Below are 22,068 nucleotides of genomic sequence, written 5' to 3' on the forward strand. Positions count from 1 at the left end.
CCACACTGACATCCAAAGGGGTTGTACCAGCTTGCATTCTCACCAGCAATGCAGGAGTGTTCCCTTTATCCCACAACCTCTCCAGCATAAGTTGTCATCAGTGTTTTTGATCTTGGCCATTCTTACAGGTGTAAGATGGAATCTTAGTTGTTTTGATTTGCATTTCTCTGATGACTAAGGATGCTGAGCATTTCCTTAAGTGTCTTTCAGCCATTTTAGATTCCTCCGTTCAGAGTTCTCTGTTTGGGTCTGTACTCCATTTTTTTTATTGGATTATTCGTTCTTTTGGTGATAAATTTCTTGAGCTCTTTGTATATTTTGGAGATCAGACCTCTGTCTGATGTGGGGTTAGTAAAGATCTTTTCCCATTCTGTAGGCTACTGTTCTGTCTTTGTTGACTGTGGTCCTTTGCTTTACAGAAGCTTTTCAGTTTCAGGAGGTCCCATTAATTATTTCTCTCAGTGTCTGTGTTATTGGGGTTATATTTAGGAAGTGATTTCCTGTGTCAATGCATTCAAGTGTACTTCCCACTTTCTCATCTATGAGGTTCAGTGTGACTGGCTTTATGTTAAGGTCTTTGATCCATTTGGACTTGAGCTTTGTGCATGGTGATAGATTTGGATCTATTTTCATTCTTCTACATGTTGATATCCAGTTATGCCTGCACCATTTGTTAAATATGCTTTCTTTTTTCCATTTTATATTTTTTTGCTTCTTTGTCAAATATCAGGTGTTTGTAGGTGTGTGGATTAATATCCAGGTCTTCTATTTGGTTCCATTGGTCCTCCTGTCTATTTTTATGCCAATACCAGTATGTCTTCAGTACTGTAGCTCTGTATTAGAGTTTGAAGTCAGGGATTGTGATGCTTTCAGAAGTTCTTTTATTGTACAGGATGGTTTGGCTATCTGGGGTTTTTGGTTTTCCATATGAAGTTGAGTACTGTTCTTTCGAGGTATGAGAAAAATTTTGCTGGGATTTTGATGGGCAGAAGTATGCAAATCTTATCTGAGAGTTTTTATAAAGGTTCAAAGCCTATGCAAAATTTGGTTAGGGAGGACTCAGCAAACTGAGACTGTGCCTACAAATTGCTTTGCGTTAGTCTCTTTGGGAGCTTCAGATAAGAGGTTTTGCTATGTGGAAACTGACTTGCTAAAAGGTGTTTAACAATAACAGAGGCCTTGGCTAAGCTACAGGCAGTCAGTTTACCAGAGGCTGATTCCCCTTCAGCTGCAAAGGCTAAAATGCATCCTAGAGTGCCCCCATTCTTCTATAGACCTTCATGAACCCAACACAACATTTAATTCTAGCACTTCAGGCTAAGGTAGTATATCTGTCTGACCTCGAGGCCAGCCTGGTCTACATAGTAAGTTCCAAGTTAATCAGGGCTACACAGTGAGACCTGTCTCATACAACAACCAAAAATAAAAACGACAGATGTGGAGCTGAAGGAATAGCTCAGTGACTGAGAACATTTAGTGCTCTTGCATAGAAGCCATGTTTGGTTCCCAGCACCCACATAGTAGCTCACAACTGTCAGGGACAGAGCCCTTCTGATCTGTGAAGGCACCAGACACACGTGTGGTACACAGACATACATGCAGGCAAAATACAGAGAAAATGAAAATAAACCTTTAAAATTTACATAGAGTAGTGTTTTTTCCAACATGTGCATTGTGGCCTCATTTGGAGTCAACAATCCTTAAAAAAGTTTCTGTACCCCAATAAACGTCTCTGCCGATGCAATAATCCAAATCAGGTCAAATTAAACCGAATTAGAAAAATCCCAGGTTTAATAGATACCAGATAGCTTTCCAATCCCCAGAGAAAGGAGGCAGGAAAGGAAGACCAGAAACCCACATGTTCGCTCTCTGGTCACAGTTTAAATACCCTATGGGAGTGGTCTTGAACATCTATGGGGAACGGTCATTGTCTGGTGGGCTTTCTCTGGAGCTGACTCTGGACTGAGGCAAGGGGGGCAGTTGGGATGGAGGTTCCACCCTAACATTCTAGACTCTTTGAATATATGGATGCCAGGGGCTGGGGTGAAGCTCCCTTCCAAACAATCTTTCCACGGGTTGCTTAAGACCATCAGAAAACACAGATATTACGTTATGATTCATAACAGTATCAAAATTACACTTATAAAGTAACAAAAATAATTTTATGGTTGGGGGAATCACCACAACATGAACTGTACTGAAGGCTTGCAGCATTAGGAAGGTCGAGAACCACTGACATGGAGGTGCTAGATGGGGTCTTTATAGCTCAAATTTAAGGAAGTCTATGCCCTGCATGTGGTACATATGGCCAACCAGGCATCTGACCTGACTGTATGTCACTCTTCCATGCTAAGTTACTTTTCTATTGCTGTGAGAAAACATCTTTACCCAGATAACTTACCAAAAAAAAAAAAACCTTTTAATTGGGTTTGCAGTTCCAAAGGGTTGGAGTACAGATGGTGGATTGAACGTTTGTGGGCTGCAGCTGTGGGCTGCAGCGGCTGAGAGCTCGCATCTCAAACCTCAAGCAGGAGGCAGAGAGCACACAGGGATGGTGGGAAGTTTTTGAAATCTCAAAGCCTGCCCTGATACACCTTCTTCAACAGGGCCACACCTCCTAATCCTTTTCAAATAGTTCCAGTAACCTGAGACCATGTATTCAAACAGGAGTCTGCAGGGCCGTTCTCATTCAAACTATCACACTGACTAAAGGCTCTATATTCTGGATGTGACAATTGTTTCCTTTTGGTGTCTACTGGCGTCCCTCTGTCCCAGGCCCTTCCTGTAAAGTAAGAGACTGAAGCAGAAAATCTGGATTGAAGGCCATCATGAGCTACACAGTGTGATCCTGAGATCCTATCTTAAGTCATCCCTCCCCTCAAAAGATTGCTTGGGAGTCTCCGAACCAAGGACTGCTGCTTTTCCTTTGCGAGTAATTCGGTTCATTCACAGGGACTCCAGCTTACCTCAGCCATAGCTGCCTGATTCCAGCAACCTCTAAAGCTCCTCCGCCCTCCCCTTCATGTTCCCAGCGAGCAGAGCTGCAGAAGAGCTGAAAGTCTCCCGTCCGTCCATGGCTGATTTCCTGTTCATGCTGGTAAGTCACCAAAATATCACCAGATTTTTATCAGCAGAAGTTCCCGAATGAGACTGCTGCAGGGATCACAATGACAGGTGCATTTACTGAAACCACCCCCCTACTCCTAAATTCCCATCATGCTTCACAACCTGTTCCCAAGATGTACAGATCATTATTTTCCAGCATAGGATAACAATCACTCACACAGCATTTACACTGTAGTAGGTATCACAAACTAGATGCTGAGTTAAAGCACACGGGAGGACCTGCATGGGTTCCATACATACATACATACTATACTGGCTATGAGGAGAGAGAGGCAGAACACCCAGTCTGGGGCCAGCCAGGGCTTTGCTTTTGTACTGGGAGGTGAGAGGGGGCTACGATCGTGTACACGTTTGAGACACTCAAAGAATACAAAGGACTCTTTATTTTTGTTTGCTTCCGCCTGCATGGAAGTGCTGTGTGCACACCTGGGGCCTTCAGTGGCCAGAGGGCATGTGATCCCCTAAAACTGGAGCTACAGACGTCTGTGAGCCACTACGTTGGTGTTGGGAATTAGACACGGGTTAGGAGCCATTGCTGATCTTGAGGCGGGCAGAGGTCCGGCTCCCGGCACCCACATGGCGGCTCACACCTATGTGTACCCCCAGTTTCAGGGGATCCGACGAGCTCTCTGACGCTCACGCAAGTGATACAGACACTCGGACACCGGGTTCAGGTTTCTCCTCGGTCCTCCCGCGAGCGCCAGGGTCTCCGCAGCCGAGCGAACACAGGTTTTCTGGGCTCCCAAAAACCCAACTCCTCAAGCGCGGGTCCCCCTCAGAGCAACTCCCGTGCCGGTAGAAACTCCTCCTCCCCGCCTTCCGGACTCCACCGGCTGAGAATCGGGACTAGGGACGGCAGGGCTGGGCAGTCCACTGCCCTTTCACTGGCGGCCTCCCTGAAACGTCCGTGGAGAGAGGCCAGCGAGTTGCCATAGAAACAGTTTGGGGCGAGGCTGACGCAAGGGCAAAGGGAAGAGGATAGAAGTGATTGGTAGCTACTCGTATCTCGTCGTCCGTCATTGGCTTCCCATTAGCAAGTGCGCAGTAGGAGGAAAAAGTTCTAGAGAAGGCCGAAGAAGGGTGATCGATGAGGAAATGGAATAATTCCTCTTTCGCTCTAGAGAAGGCCGAAGAAGGGTGGCCGATGAGGAAATGGAATAATTCCTCTTTCGCTCTAGAGAAGGCCGAAGAAGGGTGGCCGATGAGGAAATGGAATAATTCCTCTTTCGGTTCCGTGCTGGGAAATGGAGCCCCAGCGGGGCTTGGGGCCGAGTTAGAGGAAGTTGGTAGCGCCTGCGCGCCCTCGTCAAGCCCAGCGGAGGGTGCGCGCGCAGCACCTTCGCCTCTCCCGGAAGTTTACGCTGGGCAACTGAAAAGGTGAGTGCAGGTTCCCGCTCCGGATCGGAGCGGGAATCCGGGCCGGGAAACCCGGCGCCCACGGCTCTTTCTAAGTACCATGGTGAGAGGCCGCTCGGGCGGGGAGCCTGTGACGTCACCGCCTGTGGGCTGTGGAAGTCGACCGTGGCGGGGTTCGGGGGGGTGGGGGAGAACCCCCACTCATACTGCGCTGCCCGTGGGGTGGAGCCTCCGCGGTCCTGTCATTGCTGGTTTCTTTTGGATTGTGAGGCCCAAGTGCAGTTTTTGTTACCTAGGCAACTGTTAGTCCAGCACTTGTGGAAGATTGTCTAGCCTTTGGTCCCCCGGTATGCTGCGTTCTAGGGACAGGAGCATAGTCGACGATGCCAAGCTGATGTTAATAAGTAAGATAAATTAAATAAGCGGACGGATGCAGAATAAAGGCAAACTTGAGTATAATAGCCGAAATCACTGGCTGTGCAACCTTCGACAGGGGACCTCAGCACTTTGGGACCTCAGCACTTCGTTCCTTCCGGCCGCACTGATTTAGCACTACTGTATGTAAGGATCTGCGCCGCATAAGTCTGTAGCTCTATACTCCAATGGTAGTGATGGCTAAACGTGGCTAATAGCTAGAGTCCTAGCATTTGGGAGGCCATGTCGCGAGGATTTTGGAGACTAGTGAGTTCCAGGACAGCTCTGCATGGATTACAGAGTGACACCCTGTCCTGGTAATAAAGCTGGGTGTGGTGGTATGTGCTGGTAAATTTAGCACTTGGGAAGTGAAGACAGGAAGCTCAAAAGTTCAAAGTCAGCCTGGGCTACTTAAGGCCCTATCTACAATAATGTGTGTGTGTGTGTTTTAAACCTTGCCTAAGGGTTGGAGAGTTGGCTCGATTTTTGAGTGCTTACTGCTCTTCCAGAAGACCCAAGTTGCTTCCCAGTTCCAGGGGATCGATGCATGTGACCTTAATGGGCACTTACATCCACATCCCCATGTGCAGACATACACATACATAAATTGAAATCATAAAGATAAATATTCCTGGGACTGGAGAGATGGCTCAACCATTAAGAGCTGCTCTTGCAGAGGACATGGGTTTAACTCCCAGCAGCCTCGTGGCAGCTAACAACTGTCCATAACTCCAAGATCTGTCACCCTCACACAAACATACATGCAGGGAGAACACTAGTGCGCATGAAATCAAAATAAGTTATTTTTTTAAAGGATAAATATTTCTAAGCCCTGCACAACTAGTTTACATTCTAACATTGGTTGGTTGCCAGACAGAAAATGTAGTCGGTTGTGTAATATGCCTCCATAGAGCCTTACCTGCACGTCTGTGCAGAATCTGGAAAACAGAAGGCTTTCTCTGCCTGCAGTCCACATGGTGCCCGTGGGGGCCTGCCTGGTTCTGCTGTGGTGATCAGCAGAGATAGTGCTGTGCTGGTTCCAGATTCTCTGCCTGTATATGGCATGGATTTGCAGTTCCTGGGGAAGCCAGCAGAGGGTGTCAGTTCCCCTGGAACTGGAGCTGAAGTTAAAGGTGATTGTGAGCCATCCGTCAAACTTGGGTGATAGAGACTTGTTGCAGAATATTTGTTTAACTATGTAAAGATGTGTTGCTGTTTTATCTTGTCTGCCTAAGGCACCTGATTAGTCTAATAAAAAAAAACTCAACAGCCAATAGCAAGGGAGGAGGTATAGGCAGGACTTCTGGGCAGGGAGAGTAAGTAGGAGGAGGAATTTAGGTCAGAGGGAAGAAAGAAAGAGACACCAGGAAAATGCCAGGAGCCAGACAGACAGACAGAGGAAGCAGGAAAATAGGACATACACAATGAAAGAAAGGTAAAGAGCCTGGAGGCAAATGAATAGAAACATTAAATTAAAAGAACTAGTGGGGCAAGCCTAAGATAAGGCAGAGCATTCGTAATTAATAAGTCTCGCGTCTTTATTTGGGAGCCGGTTTGCAGCCCGAAGAAAATTCCAGCTACAGAGACTAGATTCGGGTCCTATAGAAGAATAGTATGAATTCCGAATTATTAAGACATCAAGCCTATCCTCAAAACTGACTTCAGTGGATCCCCATGGCCCCTGTTTTGATTGTAAATCACAGTAACAAGATGTGGAACCTGATGTTACCTGTAGTGAGAGGGGGTGACAGCCTAGGCTGGTGACAGCGTGGGAGAGCTAGAGGCCAGTGGTTACAAGCCTGGTGTTCCCTGGCTCAGTTTCGTGCCAGCGTCACCTTCCACATGGGACCCTCCAGGAACATTCTGCTCTGAAGCTAGGAACCCAGTCCATTTTCTTGATGTTTACTTTGTAAGTCAGAACCGGGTTGGGCTGGCCATGATGCGCCTGTGAGACCCCGGCCCTCGGGAAGTGACGGCAGGAATACAAGGCTAGTGCTGCATGAGACCCTATCTCATGGGCACTCAAGTAGCACTTGCTGACTGACCAATGCCCGGTAAATATTAGCCAATACCTTTCCCTTATAAAATGAGCCTCGGTTCATGTCTTCCCTCTTTGCTCTTTTCCAGGCTGTTGTCTCGATGGAGTTTCCAACTCAGTAATCCAAGGACTAGACCCTGAGTCCACAAAGGTACTGTTGCCCCTGATTCCGGTTTCCCACCAAGAGCCCAGCTGTACTGCCTCCTCTCTATGGCTACTGGTGGACCTCCCTGCCCTGTCAGTTTGGGTATGGCAAGGCTCACCTAGTCAGGCATTGGCTCCTTCAAAGAGGCCACCTTTTCCCAGTGACCACTGAGGAAAATAGACTTAACATGGAATTAGCAAAGAACAGCAACAGAAGTAGGTGTGGTGGTGATACCTGTTACCGTGAGGTAAGCCTGGACTAGACAGCGAGACCAACAGAAGTAGGTGTGGCGGTGATACCTGTTACCATGAGGTAAGCCTGTTACCGTGAGGTAAGCCTGGACTAGACAGCGAGACCCTGGGCAACGGTGACTGGAAGGATCATCTTGGAGACAAACGTGTGGGAAGGATTATCTAGGTTGTGTTCGTTGTATCCAGAATGTGTGTGGCAACATTTTCTGGGTCCTGGACTGTATGAAAAGGAGAAAGTGATCTGGGCACCAGCATGCATGGCTCTGTGCTTCCTGACTGCGTGCAGTGTGACCAGGTGTGAGCAGCTGCCTGCTCCTGCTGCCATGACTTCTGCCATGACGGATTGTGCTCTTGAACTCTGAGCTTTCAGATGCTTTTGGTAGGATATATTTTATAACAGAAACAGAGAAAGTAATTGAGACACCGTGTCTCAAACACAGGCACACATACAGTTTATAGACAGAAAACAAACAGAGAGTTTGCAGCGGTGGCGCACGCCTTTAATCCCAGCATTTGGGAGGCAGAGGCAGGCAGATCTCTGAGTTTGAGGCCAGCCTGGTGTACAGAGTAAGTTCCGGGACACCCAAGGCTACACAGAGAAACCCTGTCTCAAAAAAACAAACAAACAAAACAATAAAAAACACCAGAGATTTCTAAACCGCTCCACATTTTACATAAGGCAAGTGGACTCTCTGTTCTTACTCAGTCTAGGCTGTGAAATGCCACAGTAACAGATACCCCTAAGTCTGTGGCTTGGCACAGTTACACATTCTCTTTCACTGATACCAACTTCACACGACTGTCCATATCCAGTTTTGGTCTGGTCGTTCCAGAGTCACCACCTAAGCTTCAAATTTGTCACCACCAGAAGGGAGAAGGAGAAAGAGACACTAACAAGAAATAAAAATAAAAAAAGCCTCCCCAGTATTTGTGCTTTTGACAAAACAATTGTGTAGTTGGCCTTTTTACTCTGTACTCATTGGGGGGCCCACCACCCAGCTCCCAAGTAATAGCATGGAGAGACTCATTCTTGCCACGCCTGCAGGGCCTGGATAGCTGAGACTGGGGGGGGGGGGCCTGGGATTGAGACAGGGAGGCTTCTTTTCAGGTGGAAGAATAGCAACCTTTTTTTTTTTTTTTGCCCCAAGCTAAAGCCTTTTATACCTCTACTGCTTCTGTGGAAAACCACTGGCCAGAAAGAACACAAACATCCTTGTCAATTACAGACCACTAGGAAGTTCTTCTGTCAGTCAGGGGGAGTGAGGGCAGCTAGATCACAACAACTCCCCCCCCCCCCCGTTTTATTTTATAAAATAAATGGTGTCTGTCTTGTTACTTTGGGTGGAATACCTTGCGTGTCGTGGGGTATAGCTCTCTAATATTCCCTGTCTTAGGTGGCATTCTGCCCCCCAAAGTATTGCCCGTCCGTGGCTACCCAGGCACATAGCCCTAAACCAAGTGTCCCCAGGACTGACAGCGCCAAGGAGCCAGACCAGCGCTGCAACCATCTAGCACGCACTAACTGGGTGGTAAAATTAACAAAAGCAGTATTCCAAAGCCCTCTCATATGATGGTTGAATTCCATACAGTAGCAGAAGCATGCAATACAGCGCCAGGAGTAACACACATAGCATGATAAAAGCTAGAACATGTTAGCCGTTGAAAAGTCCAAATATAGTCTACTTGCTCCTGAGCCAGAGCCACTTGTTGGTTCAAGGTCAATATTAAGATTGCTGACTCTTTTTAGCAAGCTGGTTGACAGTCTCAGCTGTCTGCACAGTCTGTGAATGAGCAAGTCCGGCAGCAGTAGCTGTGGTGGCAAACCTCTGCTCCATCTGCCTTCTGGCCCCAGCCACACTCTCTTTGGGTCCAAACTGGTGCATGGAGGGGAGCAGAACTCAGGGAAGCAAGCTCACTGCTCCTGCTCCTGAACCACTGAAGGGGCTCCACTTTAACAATCTTTTAGGGAATTTGGGCGTCGTCAACAAGACTAAGCTGTTGGCCAGGCATAATAAGTCTCTGTGTGGTTATTGGGGGCGGCTGGTGGCACAGAGCTGAGCAAGGGTCCTGAGGAGAACTCCGTCTGCATTTCTCCTCTGTGCTGAGGATATAACCACTTGTCAGGTTGGCTTGTGACTTTCAAACGCAAGTTCTGGAATTCTCTCAATCATCAGTCAGAAGAAACAGGCCCGAAGGCTCTGAGATTTCCCCATGGAAAGATGAAAGTGCAGAAATAGCAGGAAAGGGGTGGTGGAAGCAGCCCAGCTGGGAGAGCTGTTTCTGCTGCGGAAACACTCTGACCAGATGGAACTTAGGGGAAGAAAGAAAGGACTTGTTTGGCTTACACGTCCAAGGTGCTGTCCGTCGCTGAGGGTGTCAGTATGTACCTGGTTCTGGTTCAGAAACTGGAGGGCCACCGCTTGCCGCTCATGGTCATCTCTCTGGTTCTTTGCAGTCCTCGACAGTCTGTACAGGCAGGGGTGCTGCCTGCAGTAGGCTGGTCCCTTCTGCGTCCACCCACATGAGGCAGTCCCTCAAATGAAGTTTTCCTCTCAAACACTTTCAGGCTATGTCAAGTTGATAATTAAAGCAAAGACATCAAGCAAATATAAAAGACCTGAGTTCAACTCTCAGGACTCACAAAAAATCTGGGAGTGATAAGCATACACCTATAATCCTAGCACTGGGGATTCAGAGACGGGGCTTCGTAACTTGAATTGGCCAGACACACTGTCTTCTTGACAGGCTACAGACAGGGAGAGGCATTGTCTGACACAGAAGGTGGGTGGTGACTAGGGACCCACACCTGCGGCTGACCTTGGCTTTCCCCACGGCTCACATTCTGGATGGTTCATTCTGATCCCTTCCCCCACCTTCTGTGTTGCAGCATGATCTCCTTCTGTCCAGTCTGTGGCAAAAGTGTCAATGGATCATTCAAGTTCTGCCCATTCTGTGGCAATTCCCTGCCTGTAGAGGAGCATGCAGAAGCTCAGACTAGCCTTTCGCCTCCTGGGTCATCCTTCCAAGGTAGGAGCCAGCAGAGTCCAGCCCCATCCTGCAGCTTCTTACAGCGTCCAGTTGGTGCCGTCCTGTTGGAATTCCTGTCTGCGCATCAGGACCGCAAGAGGACGTTCCTGTCGCGGTTAAGCACGTTTGCAGGAGCAGAGGAGGCCCTGGGAGATCTGTTTCTTTAGCAAACAGTTCACTGGACAGCTGTTCTTAGAGGAAAGATGTGGAGCTGAAGCCAGCAGGGGCACAAGTCAGACTTAGCAAACACAGCACTCCCCTGTCTCGGCTGACAGTTGCACGCCATAGTGCAGGGCAGTGGTTGGGCTGCGTTGTATGCATATTAGCACACTGAGTGTTTAGTGTCTATTTCTTGTTCAAGGGCACACGTGTGGAGTTTAGAGGGCAGCGTACAGGAGTCCACAGCCTGGGGGTTGAACTCTTGTCGTTAGGCTCAGTAGCAAGTACCCACTGAGCCATCGTGCTGGGCTTCTGCGGTCTTTCTAGGCATCGTGGTGGTGGTTGTCAGCTGTCATGCTATTGGGGTCCACACAAATATCGGAAAAGCATGTTTAATGTTTGCAGAAAGGAATAAAAGTGCTTTAAGTACCCATAAAAGCATATAAATAGATACGCACATACATAATCATTGCCACATGAAACTTAGTGTATGGGGCTGGAGAGATGGCTCAGAGATAAAGAGCACTGGCTGCTCTTCCAGATGTCCTGAGTTCAATTCCCAGCAACCACATGGTGGCTCACAACCATCTGTAATGAGATCTGGTGCCCTCTTATGGACTGCAGGTTACCTGTAGGAAGAACCCTGTATACATAATACATAAAAATCTTTAGAAAGAAAGAAACTTAGTGTATGCTTTAAATGGCAGACTAGATAGGGCTGGAGAATTTGCTCCAAAGTCGGACACAGTGGCAACATACCTGTAATCCCCGCATCGGGGAGGCTGAGGGAGGAGAACTGGGATCTTCCTGATTTTAAGACCAATCTAGGCCATATAGAAAGACCTTGTCTTTTCTTTTCGCTTTTTATTGCTTTGTTTTGTTTTGTTTTTCTCTTGTGTAGCCTTGACTGTCTGGAACTCTAGACCAGGGTGGCTGATGTGTCAGGTGTGGTTGACACGGGTCTATGGAAAGAAGACACAGAGGCACTCTAAGGATGGCTTTTTAGCTGTGCGGGGAGGGGGGCAGCCCCTGGCGGATTGACTCACTGTAGCTTTGCAAAGCTCCCAAAGAGACGAAGCGAGTGCAGATTCTCACTTAAGAGACTTCTTGTTTGCCAAGTCCTCCGCAACCAAGTTTTGTATAGGCTTTGAACCCTAGGACACTCTCAGATAAGAGTTACATACTTCAGGGGAAAAAAAAAGAAAATATTACCCAGAAAAGGCAGGTCAAGGCCAGGTGCTTTGAGTCAAATGAGCTGCACAAGTGCAGACGCTCAGAGATCCTCCTGCTCTGGCTCGGAGAATAACAGTGCTTGCTGCACAAGCTGACCAACTGGTCCAACCCCTTAGAAGCACAGTGCAAGGAGAGAACTGAGTCCCAAAAGTCGTCATCTGACTTCCGGGTGTGCACACGCATGCTCACACACACGTGTGTGTCCATGTGTATGCACACATACACATTGACAATACAGTAAATTAAAATTTTCAAAAAAGGTCCTGGTAGTGGTGACATGCACCTTTAATCCCGGTGCTCACGAGTCAAAGGCAGGCAGATCTCTGTGAGAAAGTCCCGGGACAGCTAGAACTGTTACACAGAGTAACCTTGTCTCAAAAAAAAAAAAAAAATTCAAAAAAGAAGTTGCTTAGAAGACAGCAAAATGACAAGTCATGGAAGATATAAAAGAGGCTGGGGCTGGCGGAACAGAGCTAAGCGGGAAGAAGGAACACTGGGTCAGGGCAGCAGAGACAACAGGGCTGCAGCGTTCAGGACTGGCTGTGCCTGGAAGGCCCTTCAGAACTCTAAATGTGCATTTGGTTCACCTGTAGGCTCAAAGAGAGGGCTGAACTCCAGTTCTGAAACCTCTCCCAAGAAAGTGAGATGGTCGCCCACTGTCACTTCCCTTCCACCCTCTGTCCGTTCTGGCTGTGGCAGTTCCGACTCTGAAGAATCCCTTAATTCTCCTGAGAGAGCCACAGGTGAGAGAGAGCGGGGACCGGTCCGTGTCTGGAACGGGCAAAGATGGGGCATTTGAGTGAGAGGAGGCTCAGCGGCTGAGAGTCCTGGCAGCTCTGGCTCCAGGGGCTCCAGGGGCTCCAGTACGCTCCTCTACCTCCGAGGCACTGCACTCGAGTGGAAATTACCCAGCCCCCACACAAACACACAGACATGGTCAAAACTAACATAAAATCAAGAAATTAAAGCAATGTTTGAGGAAAAACTGCTGCTGTTTCAATTCATTGCCTGGAACTTCTTCCCAGTGTCCCCTTCCTGTCTGTCCCCACAGGTACCTTTCACACCCGCAAGTGGATCCATTGCCCACAGTCCATGCCCCTGCCTTGACTCTGACCACTCCACAAACCCAGCACCTCACTTATCTGTGCTCCTTTATCATTCTGTATGTTTTCTAGACAATTTCTTTTGTTTGTGTTTGAGACAGGTTCTCACTATGTAGCCTAGGCTGGCCTGAAACTCACAGCTATCCTCCTGGCTCAGCCTCCTAAGAACTGGGATTATGGGAGTATGCCATCACAGTCAGCTTCTGAGTAATTTCTTCGTCTCTAGCTCCCAATTTATGATTTCTTTCTCTAGCCATATCTAGCCTGCCACTTAAAACACATACTGTGTTTCTGACTCCATATCCCAGTGTCAGCTGAGCCACTTGAGGAGCCCTCCATCTCCCTCAGACCAGCTTGCCTTCACCACCTCTCGCCTGATGTGCTCCCCAGTTCTCCCCATTTAGAGATTCCTTCTGAGCTTTTGAGTGTACATTGAGGCCTCTGCTTCCTCTGACTGGACCTGCCTTCATTTGTCCACTTGTCACCTCTGGTTCCGTGTCCCTTGTAGCCTCTCTACCTGCCCTGCATGTTCTTTGTGGAAAGGACCATACAGGACTCGTGTGTCTTCCCAGCTCTGGCTGGGAAGAGAGGCCTGATGTCCGGGCTTCCTGGGCCCTCTGCATAGCTCAACACATAGCCAGGACCCATTTCAGGGTATTTTGGAGTGACTATCTGTGATGCCCTTTCTATCGGGCAGACTTCTATTAACCCGTAAGACCCTGCTCTAATGTCCCCTCCCCGAGAAAGCCTCCCTTGACTTCTTTCGGTCACCTATCTCTTCTCTGGCCCCAATATCCACCTTGACTGCTTCATCTCTGATTCAATTCTGACTGGTTATATCTAGGTCATAATCCCTACCATACTGGGAAGGGTCCAGACCTGACCCATGAGGGTCTCTGATACTGTAGAACAAAGATTTTGCTCTGTGGGAGCCAAGGGATGGTGTGGGAAGTCCTTCTGTCTATGTGTTGCTTTTATTGGTTAATAGAGAATCTATCTCGGGCGTGGCAAGGCAGAATAGAGGTAGGCAGGGAAAACTAAACTGAATGCTGGGAGAAAGAAGGCAGAGTTAGAGGCCATGTAGCTGCCAGCTGGCACCTTGCTGGTAGACCACAAACCTCATGGTAAAATATAAAATAGTAGGAGTGGGTTAATTTAATATGTAAGAGCTTGCTAGGAATATGCTATAGTGATTGGCCAAGCAGTGGTTTAATTAACAAACAAGCAGCTTTCCCACAACACAGCGAGAATCCCCAAATGAGTAGGAGGAGGATCTCAGCCCTGCTTTTCTCTGCTGCTTTCTCTTTATCTGGTTGTCTCCCTGCAGGTACCTGGAGCAGACCCCTGACCCCCAGAGGCAGTCCCCAATCCTCCAGGCGAAGTCCTCAGACACTGAAGCGGAGCCGGATGACCACCAACCTCCAGGCTTTGCCCACAGGGACAATACTGACAGACAAGAAAGGACAGCACTGGACACTGGGGGCCCTCCAGACCCGGGATGACCAAGGCATTCTCTATGAAGGTACATGCTGTCCCAGTGCACAGGGGAAGCACCACAAGGACACGGGAGGTATAATACCCAAGGACAGCAACTTGAAGGAGGAAAGATCAGCCAGGGCGCAGGGTTCCACCAGTGTTAATCCGTCAGGACAGGGAGAGCAGAGCAGCTCAGACCAGGCACACAGGAACCAGAGGAAAGGGTTCCAGGAGAGACCAAGGCAAGGGGTGGCCATCAGGGACATACCCCAGTTGCCTCTTTCCTCTAGCTTGACCCCACCTCCCAGTGATGCTGTTATATTTGAGTCCTTCAAAGGACTAACCCATCCTTGAGGTGAGAGCCCCGGGACCTCCTCATCTCTGGAAGCCATGGGAGTCTCCCGGAAGACTTCCCTAGCCTTGCTACTCCTCAGTCCCATCAAGTTGATGGTCAAGATAGCATCAGGGCGGGGTGTGGTGAAGGGCTGGCTGTTCTGCTTCCATCCTGCTGGGAGAAGGTGGTGGATCGGGGTCACAGTTCCAGTTCATGATAACAGGGAAATAAGGCAGGAACTTGAGGGGGGCTGGTTACAACCATAAAGAACAAAGGACAAAATTGAATGCATGTTTGTTTGCGTGCTTGCGTGTGCTCAGCCTGGCATTTCCACTCTTACAGCCCAGGGCCCCTTCCTAAAGAAGTGCCACCACAGTGGGTCGAGTTTTCCCACATCAGTGCAGACAATCCCTCATTGAGACTTTCTCCCCAGCTAATTCTAGATTGTATCATGTTGACAAATCTAACTATCACACTCACCTAATCTCTGGAACTTTGGAGAGGAGACGGAGGGAGGCAGATACACATAAAGGAATAGGTGTTGAGCACCAAGTGTGCACTTTGCCATGGGAACCAGAGAACTGGCTCCTGGTTCTGACAGCTTGGGGATCGGTGGCCCTGACTCTCCCCTTAAGTTCTGAAGTTTCTCTCTCTGCCATTCCACAGCTGAGCCCACTTCTGCCTTCCCCTGTGAATCAAGGACTGAGAAGTATAGATTCTCACTCAAGCTGGTGAGTGGTCCAGGGGAAGCTCAGAAGGGAGGGTGCAGGGCTTTCAAATTAACCCTTGACTTCTGAGTCCCCTCGCAGCCTGGGGAGCCAACCCTGGAAACAGGGTGCTCCTAGTCTGTGAAGAGCCATGGGACTCTGACCGAGCACACTCCTTCACTTTGGGAAGCAGAGGTGAGACATGGTGCTTCCTGGTCATGTGACGCTCTCCCCTCTCAGCTCCAAGTTTCTGCATCAGTACTGCTGACTTCCTGAGCCTGCCTTCCCACTGCAGCCTGCCTCCTACATAGAATGTGTCAGCTTTTTTTTTTTTTTTTTTTTTTTTTTAATTTTTTTATTGATAAAAGGAGGATAAAGAAAAGAGAAAAAAAAAACAAATTTCCACCTCCTCCCACCAGCCTCCCATTTCCCTCCCCCTCCTCCCACTCTTCTCCCCCTCCTCCCACTCTTCTCCCCCTCCTCCCACCCCTCTCCCCTTCCCCCCACTCCTCTCCCCCTCCCTTTCCAGTCCAAAGAGCTGTCAGGGTTCCCTGCCCTGTGGTACGTCCTAGGTCCTCCCCCCTCCATCCATATCTAGGAAGGTGAACATCCAGACTGGCTAGGCTCCCACCAAGCCAGCACATTGCATAGGATCAAAACCGCGTGCCATTGTCCTTGGCGTCTCATCAGCCCTCATTGTTCGCCATGTTCCGAGAGTCCAGTTTTATCCCATGCTTTTTCTGGTAACAGTCCAGCTGGCCTTGGTGAGCTCGCAGTAGATCATCTCCACTGTCTCAGTGGGTGGGTGCACTCCTCGTGGTCCCGACATCTTTGCTCATGTTCTCACTCCTTCTGCTCCTCATTGGGACCTTGGGAGCTCAGTCCAGTGCTCCAGTGTGGGTCTCTGTCTCTATCTCCATCCATCGCCAGATGCAAGTTCTAGGATGGTATGCAATATATTCGTCAGTATTGCTCTAGGGTAGGGTCATTTCAGGTTCCCTATCCTCAGCTGCCCAGGGAACTAACTGGGGACCTCAGCTTGAGCACCTGGGAGCCCCTCTAGGGTCAAGTCTCCTGCCCACCCTAAAGTGGGTCCCTTAACTAAGAATTGTGGTTCCGTGCTCCCCTATCCAACCTTCCTTTATCCCGATCCTCCTGTTTCCCCAAGTCCACCCTCCTTCCCTTCTACCTTTTCTCTCCCCATCTCCCAGAATGTGTCAGCTTTGTGTGACAGTATTTCTGTGTAAAACACATCAAGGGAGGAGGGATTTATTTGGTTCATGATTTGAAAAATATGAGTAAATCATATGAGGGTATTGCCAAGCAGAGCATCTCACTTGTCAATCATATGGGGAAGATGTGGCCCAGAGCAGTTCTCGTTGTGGCAGCCAGGAGGCAGAGAGTCTGAGAGAGCATGAGCAAGAAGATGTGGCAGTGGACAGTATCTGTGCAAACCCCTGCGGCCTAGTGCCCTCTGTTTCAAGTTCTGTGTGACATGCCCCAGCTGTCTGTGTGTGACGTACCCCAGCTGTCTCTGTGATGTACCCCAGCTGTCTGTGTGTGACGTACCCCAGCTGTCTGTGTGTGACGTGCCCCAGCTGTCTGTGTGTGACGTACCCCAGCTGTCTGTGTGTGACGTGCCCCAGCTGTCTGTGTGACGTGCCCCAGCTGTCTGTGTGTGACGTGCCCCAGCTGTCTGTGTGACGTGCCCCAGCTGTCTGTGTGTGACGTGCCCCAGCTGTCTGTGTGTGACGTACCCCAGCTGTCTCTGTGATGTACCCCAGCTGTCTGTGTGACGTACCCCAGCTGTCTGTGTGTGACGTGCCCCAGCTGTCTGTGTGTGACGTACCCCAGCTGTCTGTGTGTGACGTACCCCAGCTGTCTGTGTGTGACGTACCCCAGCTGTCTGTGTGTGACGTACCCCAGCTGTCTGTGTGTGACGTACCCCAGCTGTCTGTGTGTGACGTACCCCAGCTGTCTGTGTGTGACGTACCCCAGCTGTCTGTGTGTGACGTACCCCAGCTGTCTGTGTGTGACGTACCCCAGCTGTCTGTGTGTGACGTGCCCCAGCTGTCTGTGTGTGACGTGCCCCAGCTGTCTGTGTGTGACGTACCCCAGCTGTCTGTGTGTGACGTACCCCAGCTGTCTGTGTGTGACGTGCCCCAGCTGTCTGTGTGTGACGTGCCCCAGCTGTCTCTGTGACGTACCCCAGCTGTCTGTGTGTGACGTGCCCCAGCTGTCTGTGTGTGACGTACCCCAGCTGTCTGTGTGTGACGTGCCCCAGCTGTCTGTGTGTGACGTACCCCAGCTGTCTGTGTGTGACATGCCCCAGCTGTCTGTGTGTGACGTACCCCAGCTGTCTGTGTGTGACGTACCCAACCCCATGCACTGCCTCTGGATCCCATCAGCAGTCTTTGAGGTTGCCACTGCATTCCAAATTAACAGACAAAAGAAAGGAATGGAGAGAGATGGCGAGGGAAAGGGGCAGGAAAAAAGGAAGAGAGGAGTCGGATTAGGGGTGCACCTCAGTTAGTATAGTACCTGCCAGTGCACAGACCCGGAGTTGGATTGGGGGGGGTGCACCTCAGTTAGTATAGTGCCTGCCAGTGCACAGACCCGGAGTTGGATTGGGGGTGCACCTCAGTTAGTATAGTGCCTGCCAGTGCACAGACCCAGAGTCGGATTGGGGGTGCACCCCGGTTAGTATAGTGCCTGCCAGTGCACAGACCCGGAGTTGGATTGGGGGTGCACCCCGGTTAGTATAGTGCCTGCCAGTGCACAGACCCTGGGTCGGATTGGGGGTGCACCTCAGTTAGTATAGTGCCTGCCAGTGCACAGACCCTGGGTCGGATTGGGGGTGCACCCCAGTTAGTATAGTGCCTGCCAGTGCACAGACCCTGGGTCGGATTGGGGGTGCACCCCAGTTAGTATAGTGCCTGCCAGTGCACAGACCCGGAGTTGGATTGGGGGTGCACCTCAGTTAGTATAGTGCCTGCCAGTGCACAGACCCGGAGTTGGATTGGGGGTGCACCCCAGTTAGTATAGTGCCTGCCAGTGCACAGACCCAGAGTCGGATTGGGGGTGCACCTCAGTTAGTATAGTGCCTGCCAGTGCACAGACCCAGAGTCGGATTGAGGGTGCACCTCAGTTAGTATAGTGCCTGCCAGTGCACAGACCCAGAGTCGGATTGGGGGTGCACCCCAGTTAGTATAGTGCCTGCCAGTGCACAGACCCGGAGTTGGATTGGGGGTGCACCCCAGTTAGTATAGTGCCTGCCAGTGCACAGACCCAGAGTCGGATTGGGGGTGCACCTCAGTTAGTATAGTGCCTGCCAGTGCACAGACCCTGGGTCGGATTGGGGTGCACCCCAGTTAGTATAGTGCCTGCCAGTGCACAGACCCTGGGTCGGATTGGGGGTGCACCTCAGTTAGTATAGTGCCTGCCAGTGCACAGACCCGGAGTCGGATTGGGGGTGCACCTCAGTATAGTGCCTGCCAGTGCACAGACCCTGGGTCTGTCCGCACACTGCACAAGCCAGCTGTGGTTCATGCCATCACTCCAGCATTCAGAATACGGAGGCAGGAGGATTCAGTCTTCAGCTACATCAAGAGTTTGAGGCCAGCATTGGATACATGAGGCCATGTCCTAGAAGAATTTGGGGCTGTAGAGGATGGGAGGAAGGGAAGGGAGACCAGGGGAACAGAAAGAGAGAAGACTGTTGGGCAGAAACCTGGCTGTGTTTAATGCTATGGTCTTCAAAACCGAGGTAGAATAGCATATATAGTTAAAAGATTTGGCTTGACTGGTGTGTGTGTGTGTGTGTGTGTTCAATCTTTAAAATACATATTTTATGTGAATGAGTATTTTGCCTGCATGTATATCTTTGTACCAGTTGCTTGTTTGGTGTCCACAAAGGCCAGAAGAGGTGCCAGGTCCCCTAGAGCTGGAGTTACAAGTGGTTGTGAGCTGCCTGATGTAGGTTCTGGCAACCAAACCTGGATTCTCTGAAAGAGCAGCCAGTCCTCTTAACCACTGAACCATCTCTTCAGCCCCTGACACACCTTTTTTTTTTTTCTTTAAGACTGGTTCTCAATACCTAGGCCAGAGACCAGGTTGGTCTGGATTCCCTGGTAGTGGTGGTCATGCCCTCATTGGCCAAAACTTGGTCATGAAGCTGTCATTGCAAAGGAGGCTGGGAAATTTTAGCTAAGGGCCACATGTCTAGGGCAAACTTGTGGGTCTTACCATGAAATAATCAAGGGGGTGGGTACTGAGAAGCACAGCCTGCTCAGTCAGGATCCTTCAGTACTGTCCTGATAGAGGGACAGGAAGACACTCAGCCTGTTGGTGTCACCCTGGGGTCTGGCTGAGAATCTGGGGCCCTTGTCTAAGGGAGTTTGGTATAACAGCCTCTGCCCTCCTCTCACCCCCAGGACTCCAAGGATGGGCGCCTTTTCAATGAGCAGAACTTCTTTCAGAGGGCAGCCAAGCCTATGCAAGGTATTCCTTGGGGGCTGTGCAGGAGAGTTAAGTCGGGTGCTCCACGGTGACTGGGCAAGTGACAGGGTCCTCAAGATATTCAATGAAAATGGGTATGCATCTACCTGCACCCACAATCTGACTCCCATCACCCTCAGCCCTCTGGCCTCAGAAGACAGCTCTGCAGAGACAAATGGTGATTGTCAGCACACTGTATGACAGTCACATCACAAATCTTAGGGAAATTTTTAACTAAAAATTGGTTACTTTCAAAACAAACATACACACGGTGCCTGGTGTCCTAGACTTTTCTGTTCTGTAGCCATGCTCCATGGGTTGACTGACTCTATCATGTGCTCAGAGGGCACTGCCTGCTCTGCCCCCCCTCCCGCTGCGCTCATACCTGTACTGCTGCTGCCGACACTGGCCTGCTGGGAAGTACTTACCCCGTAGGTCAGAGCTGACCTACCAGCTGCCATGGACCCCGCCAGCCTGCACCTGGCCAGATCTCAATAGACCCAGCCCCTCTGCACTAGCCCAGGGGCCAGTGATGCTGTGGCTGGTTAGATTTCTGCTAATCTTAGCAGCTTTGCATGTAAACTCAGAGATCACCCTGTCCGCCCTCCCTTCTTCCTTTTCTTTCTTTCATTATTTTGAAACTGGGTCTCATGTAGCCCTGGGTTTCTGGAACTTGGAATGCAGTCAAGGCTAACCTTGAACTCCTGATCGTCCTGCGTCCACCTCCTGATTTGTGGGATTCCGTGTACTCCAGCACATTCCATTTTATGCAGTGCTGAGGATGGGACCCAGGACATTATATATGCTAGGGAGGCACTCTGCCAACTGAGCCCGTCAATGCTCATACCTGTTGCTCTTAACCTCTTCCCCTCGTGCCAGCTTTGTGCATGTTTGCCCAGCAGTTGCTGGCAGAGGTGGTTCACAGATGTGCCCACCCTGTCCCACCTCTTGTCACTGTCACCTGCAAGGACGTCATACCATTGAGGACAAATGAAGAGTCCAGAGTCTGGTCTGGGCTCTCTGCGTCTGGCTAAGCAGGGCTTGTTCCTGTGAACCTGGCACCTGGCCGTGAGTCTGACCCGAGTCTCTACCTCATGCAGTGAACAAGTGGAAGAAGCGATGCTTGGTTCCACTCCTGGCCATCCCCACCTGCGTTGGCTTTGGCATTCACCAGGACAAGTACAGGTGAGTCGTCTCACTTGCTGCTGCCACTCCTTGCCCCAGCCAGTGGCCCCTCTGCTGTATAAGTAGGCTTTCTCAGGGGGACATCTGTGCCCTTCTTCAGAATGGGGCTGTGGCTCATATGACCAGGGTAGGTCCAGCTTTCCAAGTGATGAATTTTATTCAGCTTAACTTACAGAGCAGCAGGTGACCTCAGCATCTCTTCCAGCAAAGTCTCACCGCCCGTAATTGTTCCTTTCTTTTATTGGGCAGCAGAGCGGAAGGGAAAAAAGCAAAGTGGAACGGGCAGCAAAGAGAGTGAAGGCTCAGAGACCCAAGAGTAAGGAAGGGCGGCGTACCTACGAGGCCCCTGCTTGCTGAGAGCTGGGATGTGGGGGCTGATGGAAGCAAATGGGATTCTTTACAGTCTGGTCAAGGACTAAGGGGTGAAGAACCTCAGTCGGCATAGCTGCTCCAGGGCATTGTGAGAACTTACAGGGAAGAGGGACAGGGAGCTCAAAGGCAGAAACACAGAGCTATGGACTAGCACTGGCGGAGATGGGTGTCCTAACTCACCCTGTCCAATTCCTGTGGGATACCTTGTAGGGCTTGTAGCTCCCATGGTTCTGTCTTCTAGGTTCCTGGTGTTCCCTAGCCTGGGGAGGAGCCTTCAGTCAGCCCTGGATGACAACCCAAAGCATGTGCTATCAGAGAAGTGTGTGCTGCAGGTGGCCTACAGGCTGGTACGTACCTCAGAACCACTCCTCCTCCTCAAATCCCAACTTCCCCATCAGACAGATTAACTCATCTTCATGGGTGCACAGAGGCCAGAACACCAGTGGTCTAGTTGGGCGGGTAATGATATCCTGCAGGATCAGCCTGGAGGCCCAGCCTGGAACAAAAGGTGCAGGCCATGGAGCCTGGACTCTCAGGATGAATGGGAACGATTAGGATGGTGGGTGGAAGAATGGCGTTGGTATGTAGGAGAGAACTTTCCAGACTAAGGAGGCAGCTTGGGCCAAGGCTTGTGTCTTACTTACC

The 22,068-nt window shown here is 50.1% G+C and overlaps 1 protein-coding gene across 2 annotated transcripts in view; it reads left to right on the forward strand.

Annotated features, from left to right (window-relative positions):
- Positions 1-4,065: 4,065 nt before the first annotated feature.
- The window catches only part of Vrk3 (VRK serine/threonine kinase 3), a 28,925-nt gene continuing 10,922 nt past the window's right edge, over positions 4,066-22,068 (forward strand). The window contains exons 1-9 of one of the 2 annotated variants that reach the window (XM_075953241.1): positions 4,066-4,503; positions 7,024-7,085; positions 10,218-10,357; positions 12,343-12,492; positions 14,180-14,374; positions 15,329-15,393; positions 19,803-19,869; positions 20,967-21,051; positions 21,665-21,770. In XM_075953241.1, coding sequence (XP_075809356.1) covers positions 10,219-10,357; positions 12,343-12,492; positions 14,180-14,374; positions 15,329-15,393; positions 19,803-19,869; positions 20,967-21,051; positions 21,665-21,770 — 807 coding nt within the window. In that variant the 5' untranslated portion in view covers positions 4,066-4,503; positions 7,024-7,085; position 10,218. Of the gene's footprint in view, positions 5,044-7,023; positions 7,086-10,217; positions 10,358-12,342; positions 12,493-14,179; positions 14,375-15,328; positions 15,394-19,802; positions 19,870-20,966; positions 21,052-21,664; positions 21,771-22,068 lie in introns of both variants that reach the window. The other variant, XM_075953242.1, reaches the window with a different exon arrangement.

This window comes from Microtus pennsylvanicus, chromosome 18 (genome assembly GCF_037038515.1).
Source record: "Microtus pennsylvanicus isolate mMicPen1 chromosome 18, mMicPen1.hap1, whole genome shotgun sequence".
NCBI lineage: Eukaryota > Metazoa > Chordata > Mammalia > Rodentia > Cricetidae > Microtus > Microtus pennsylvanicus.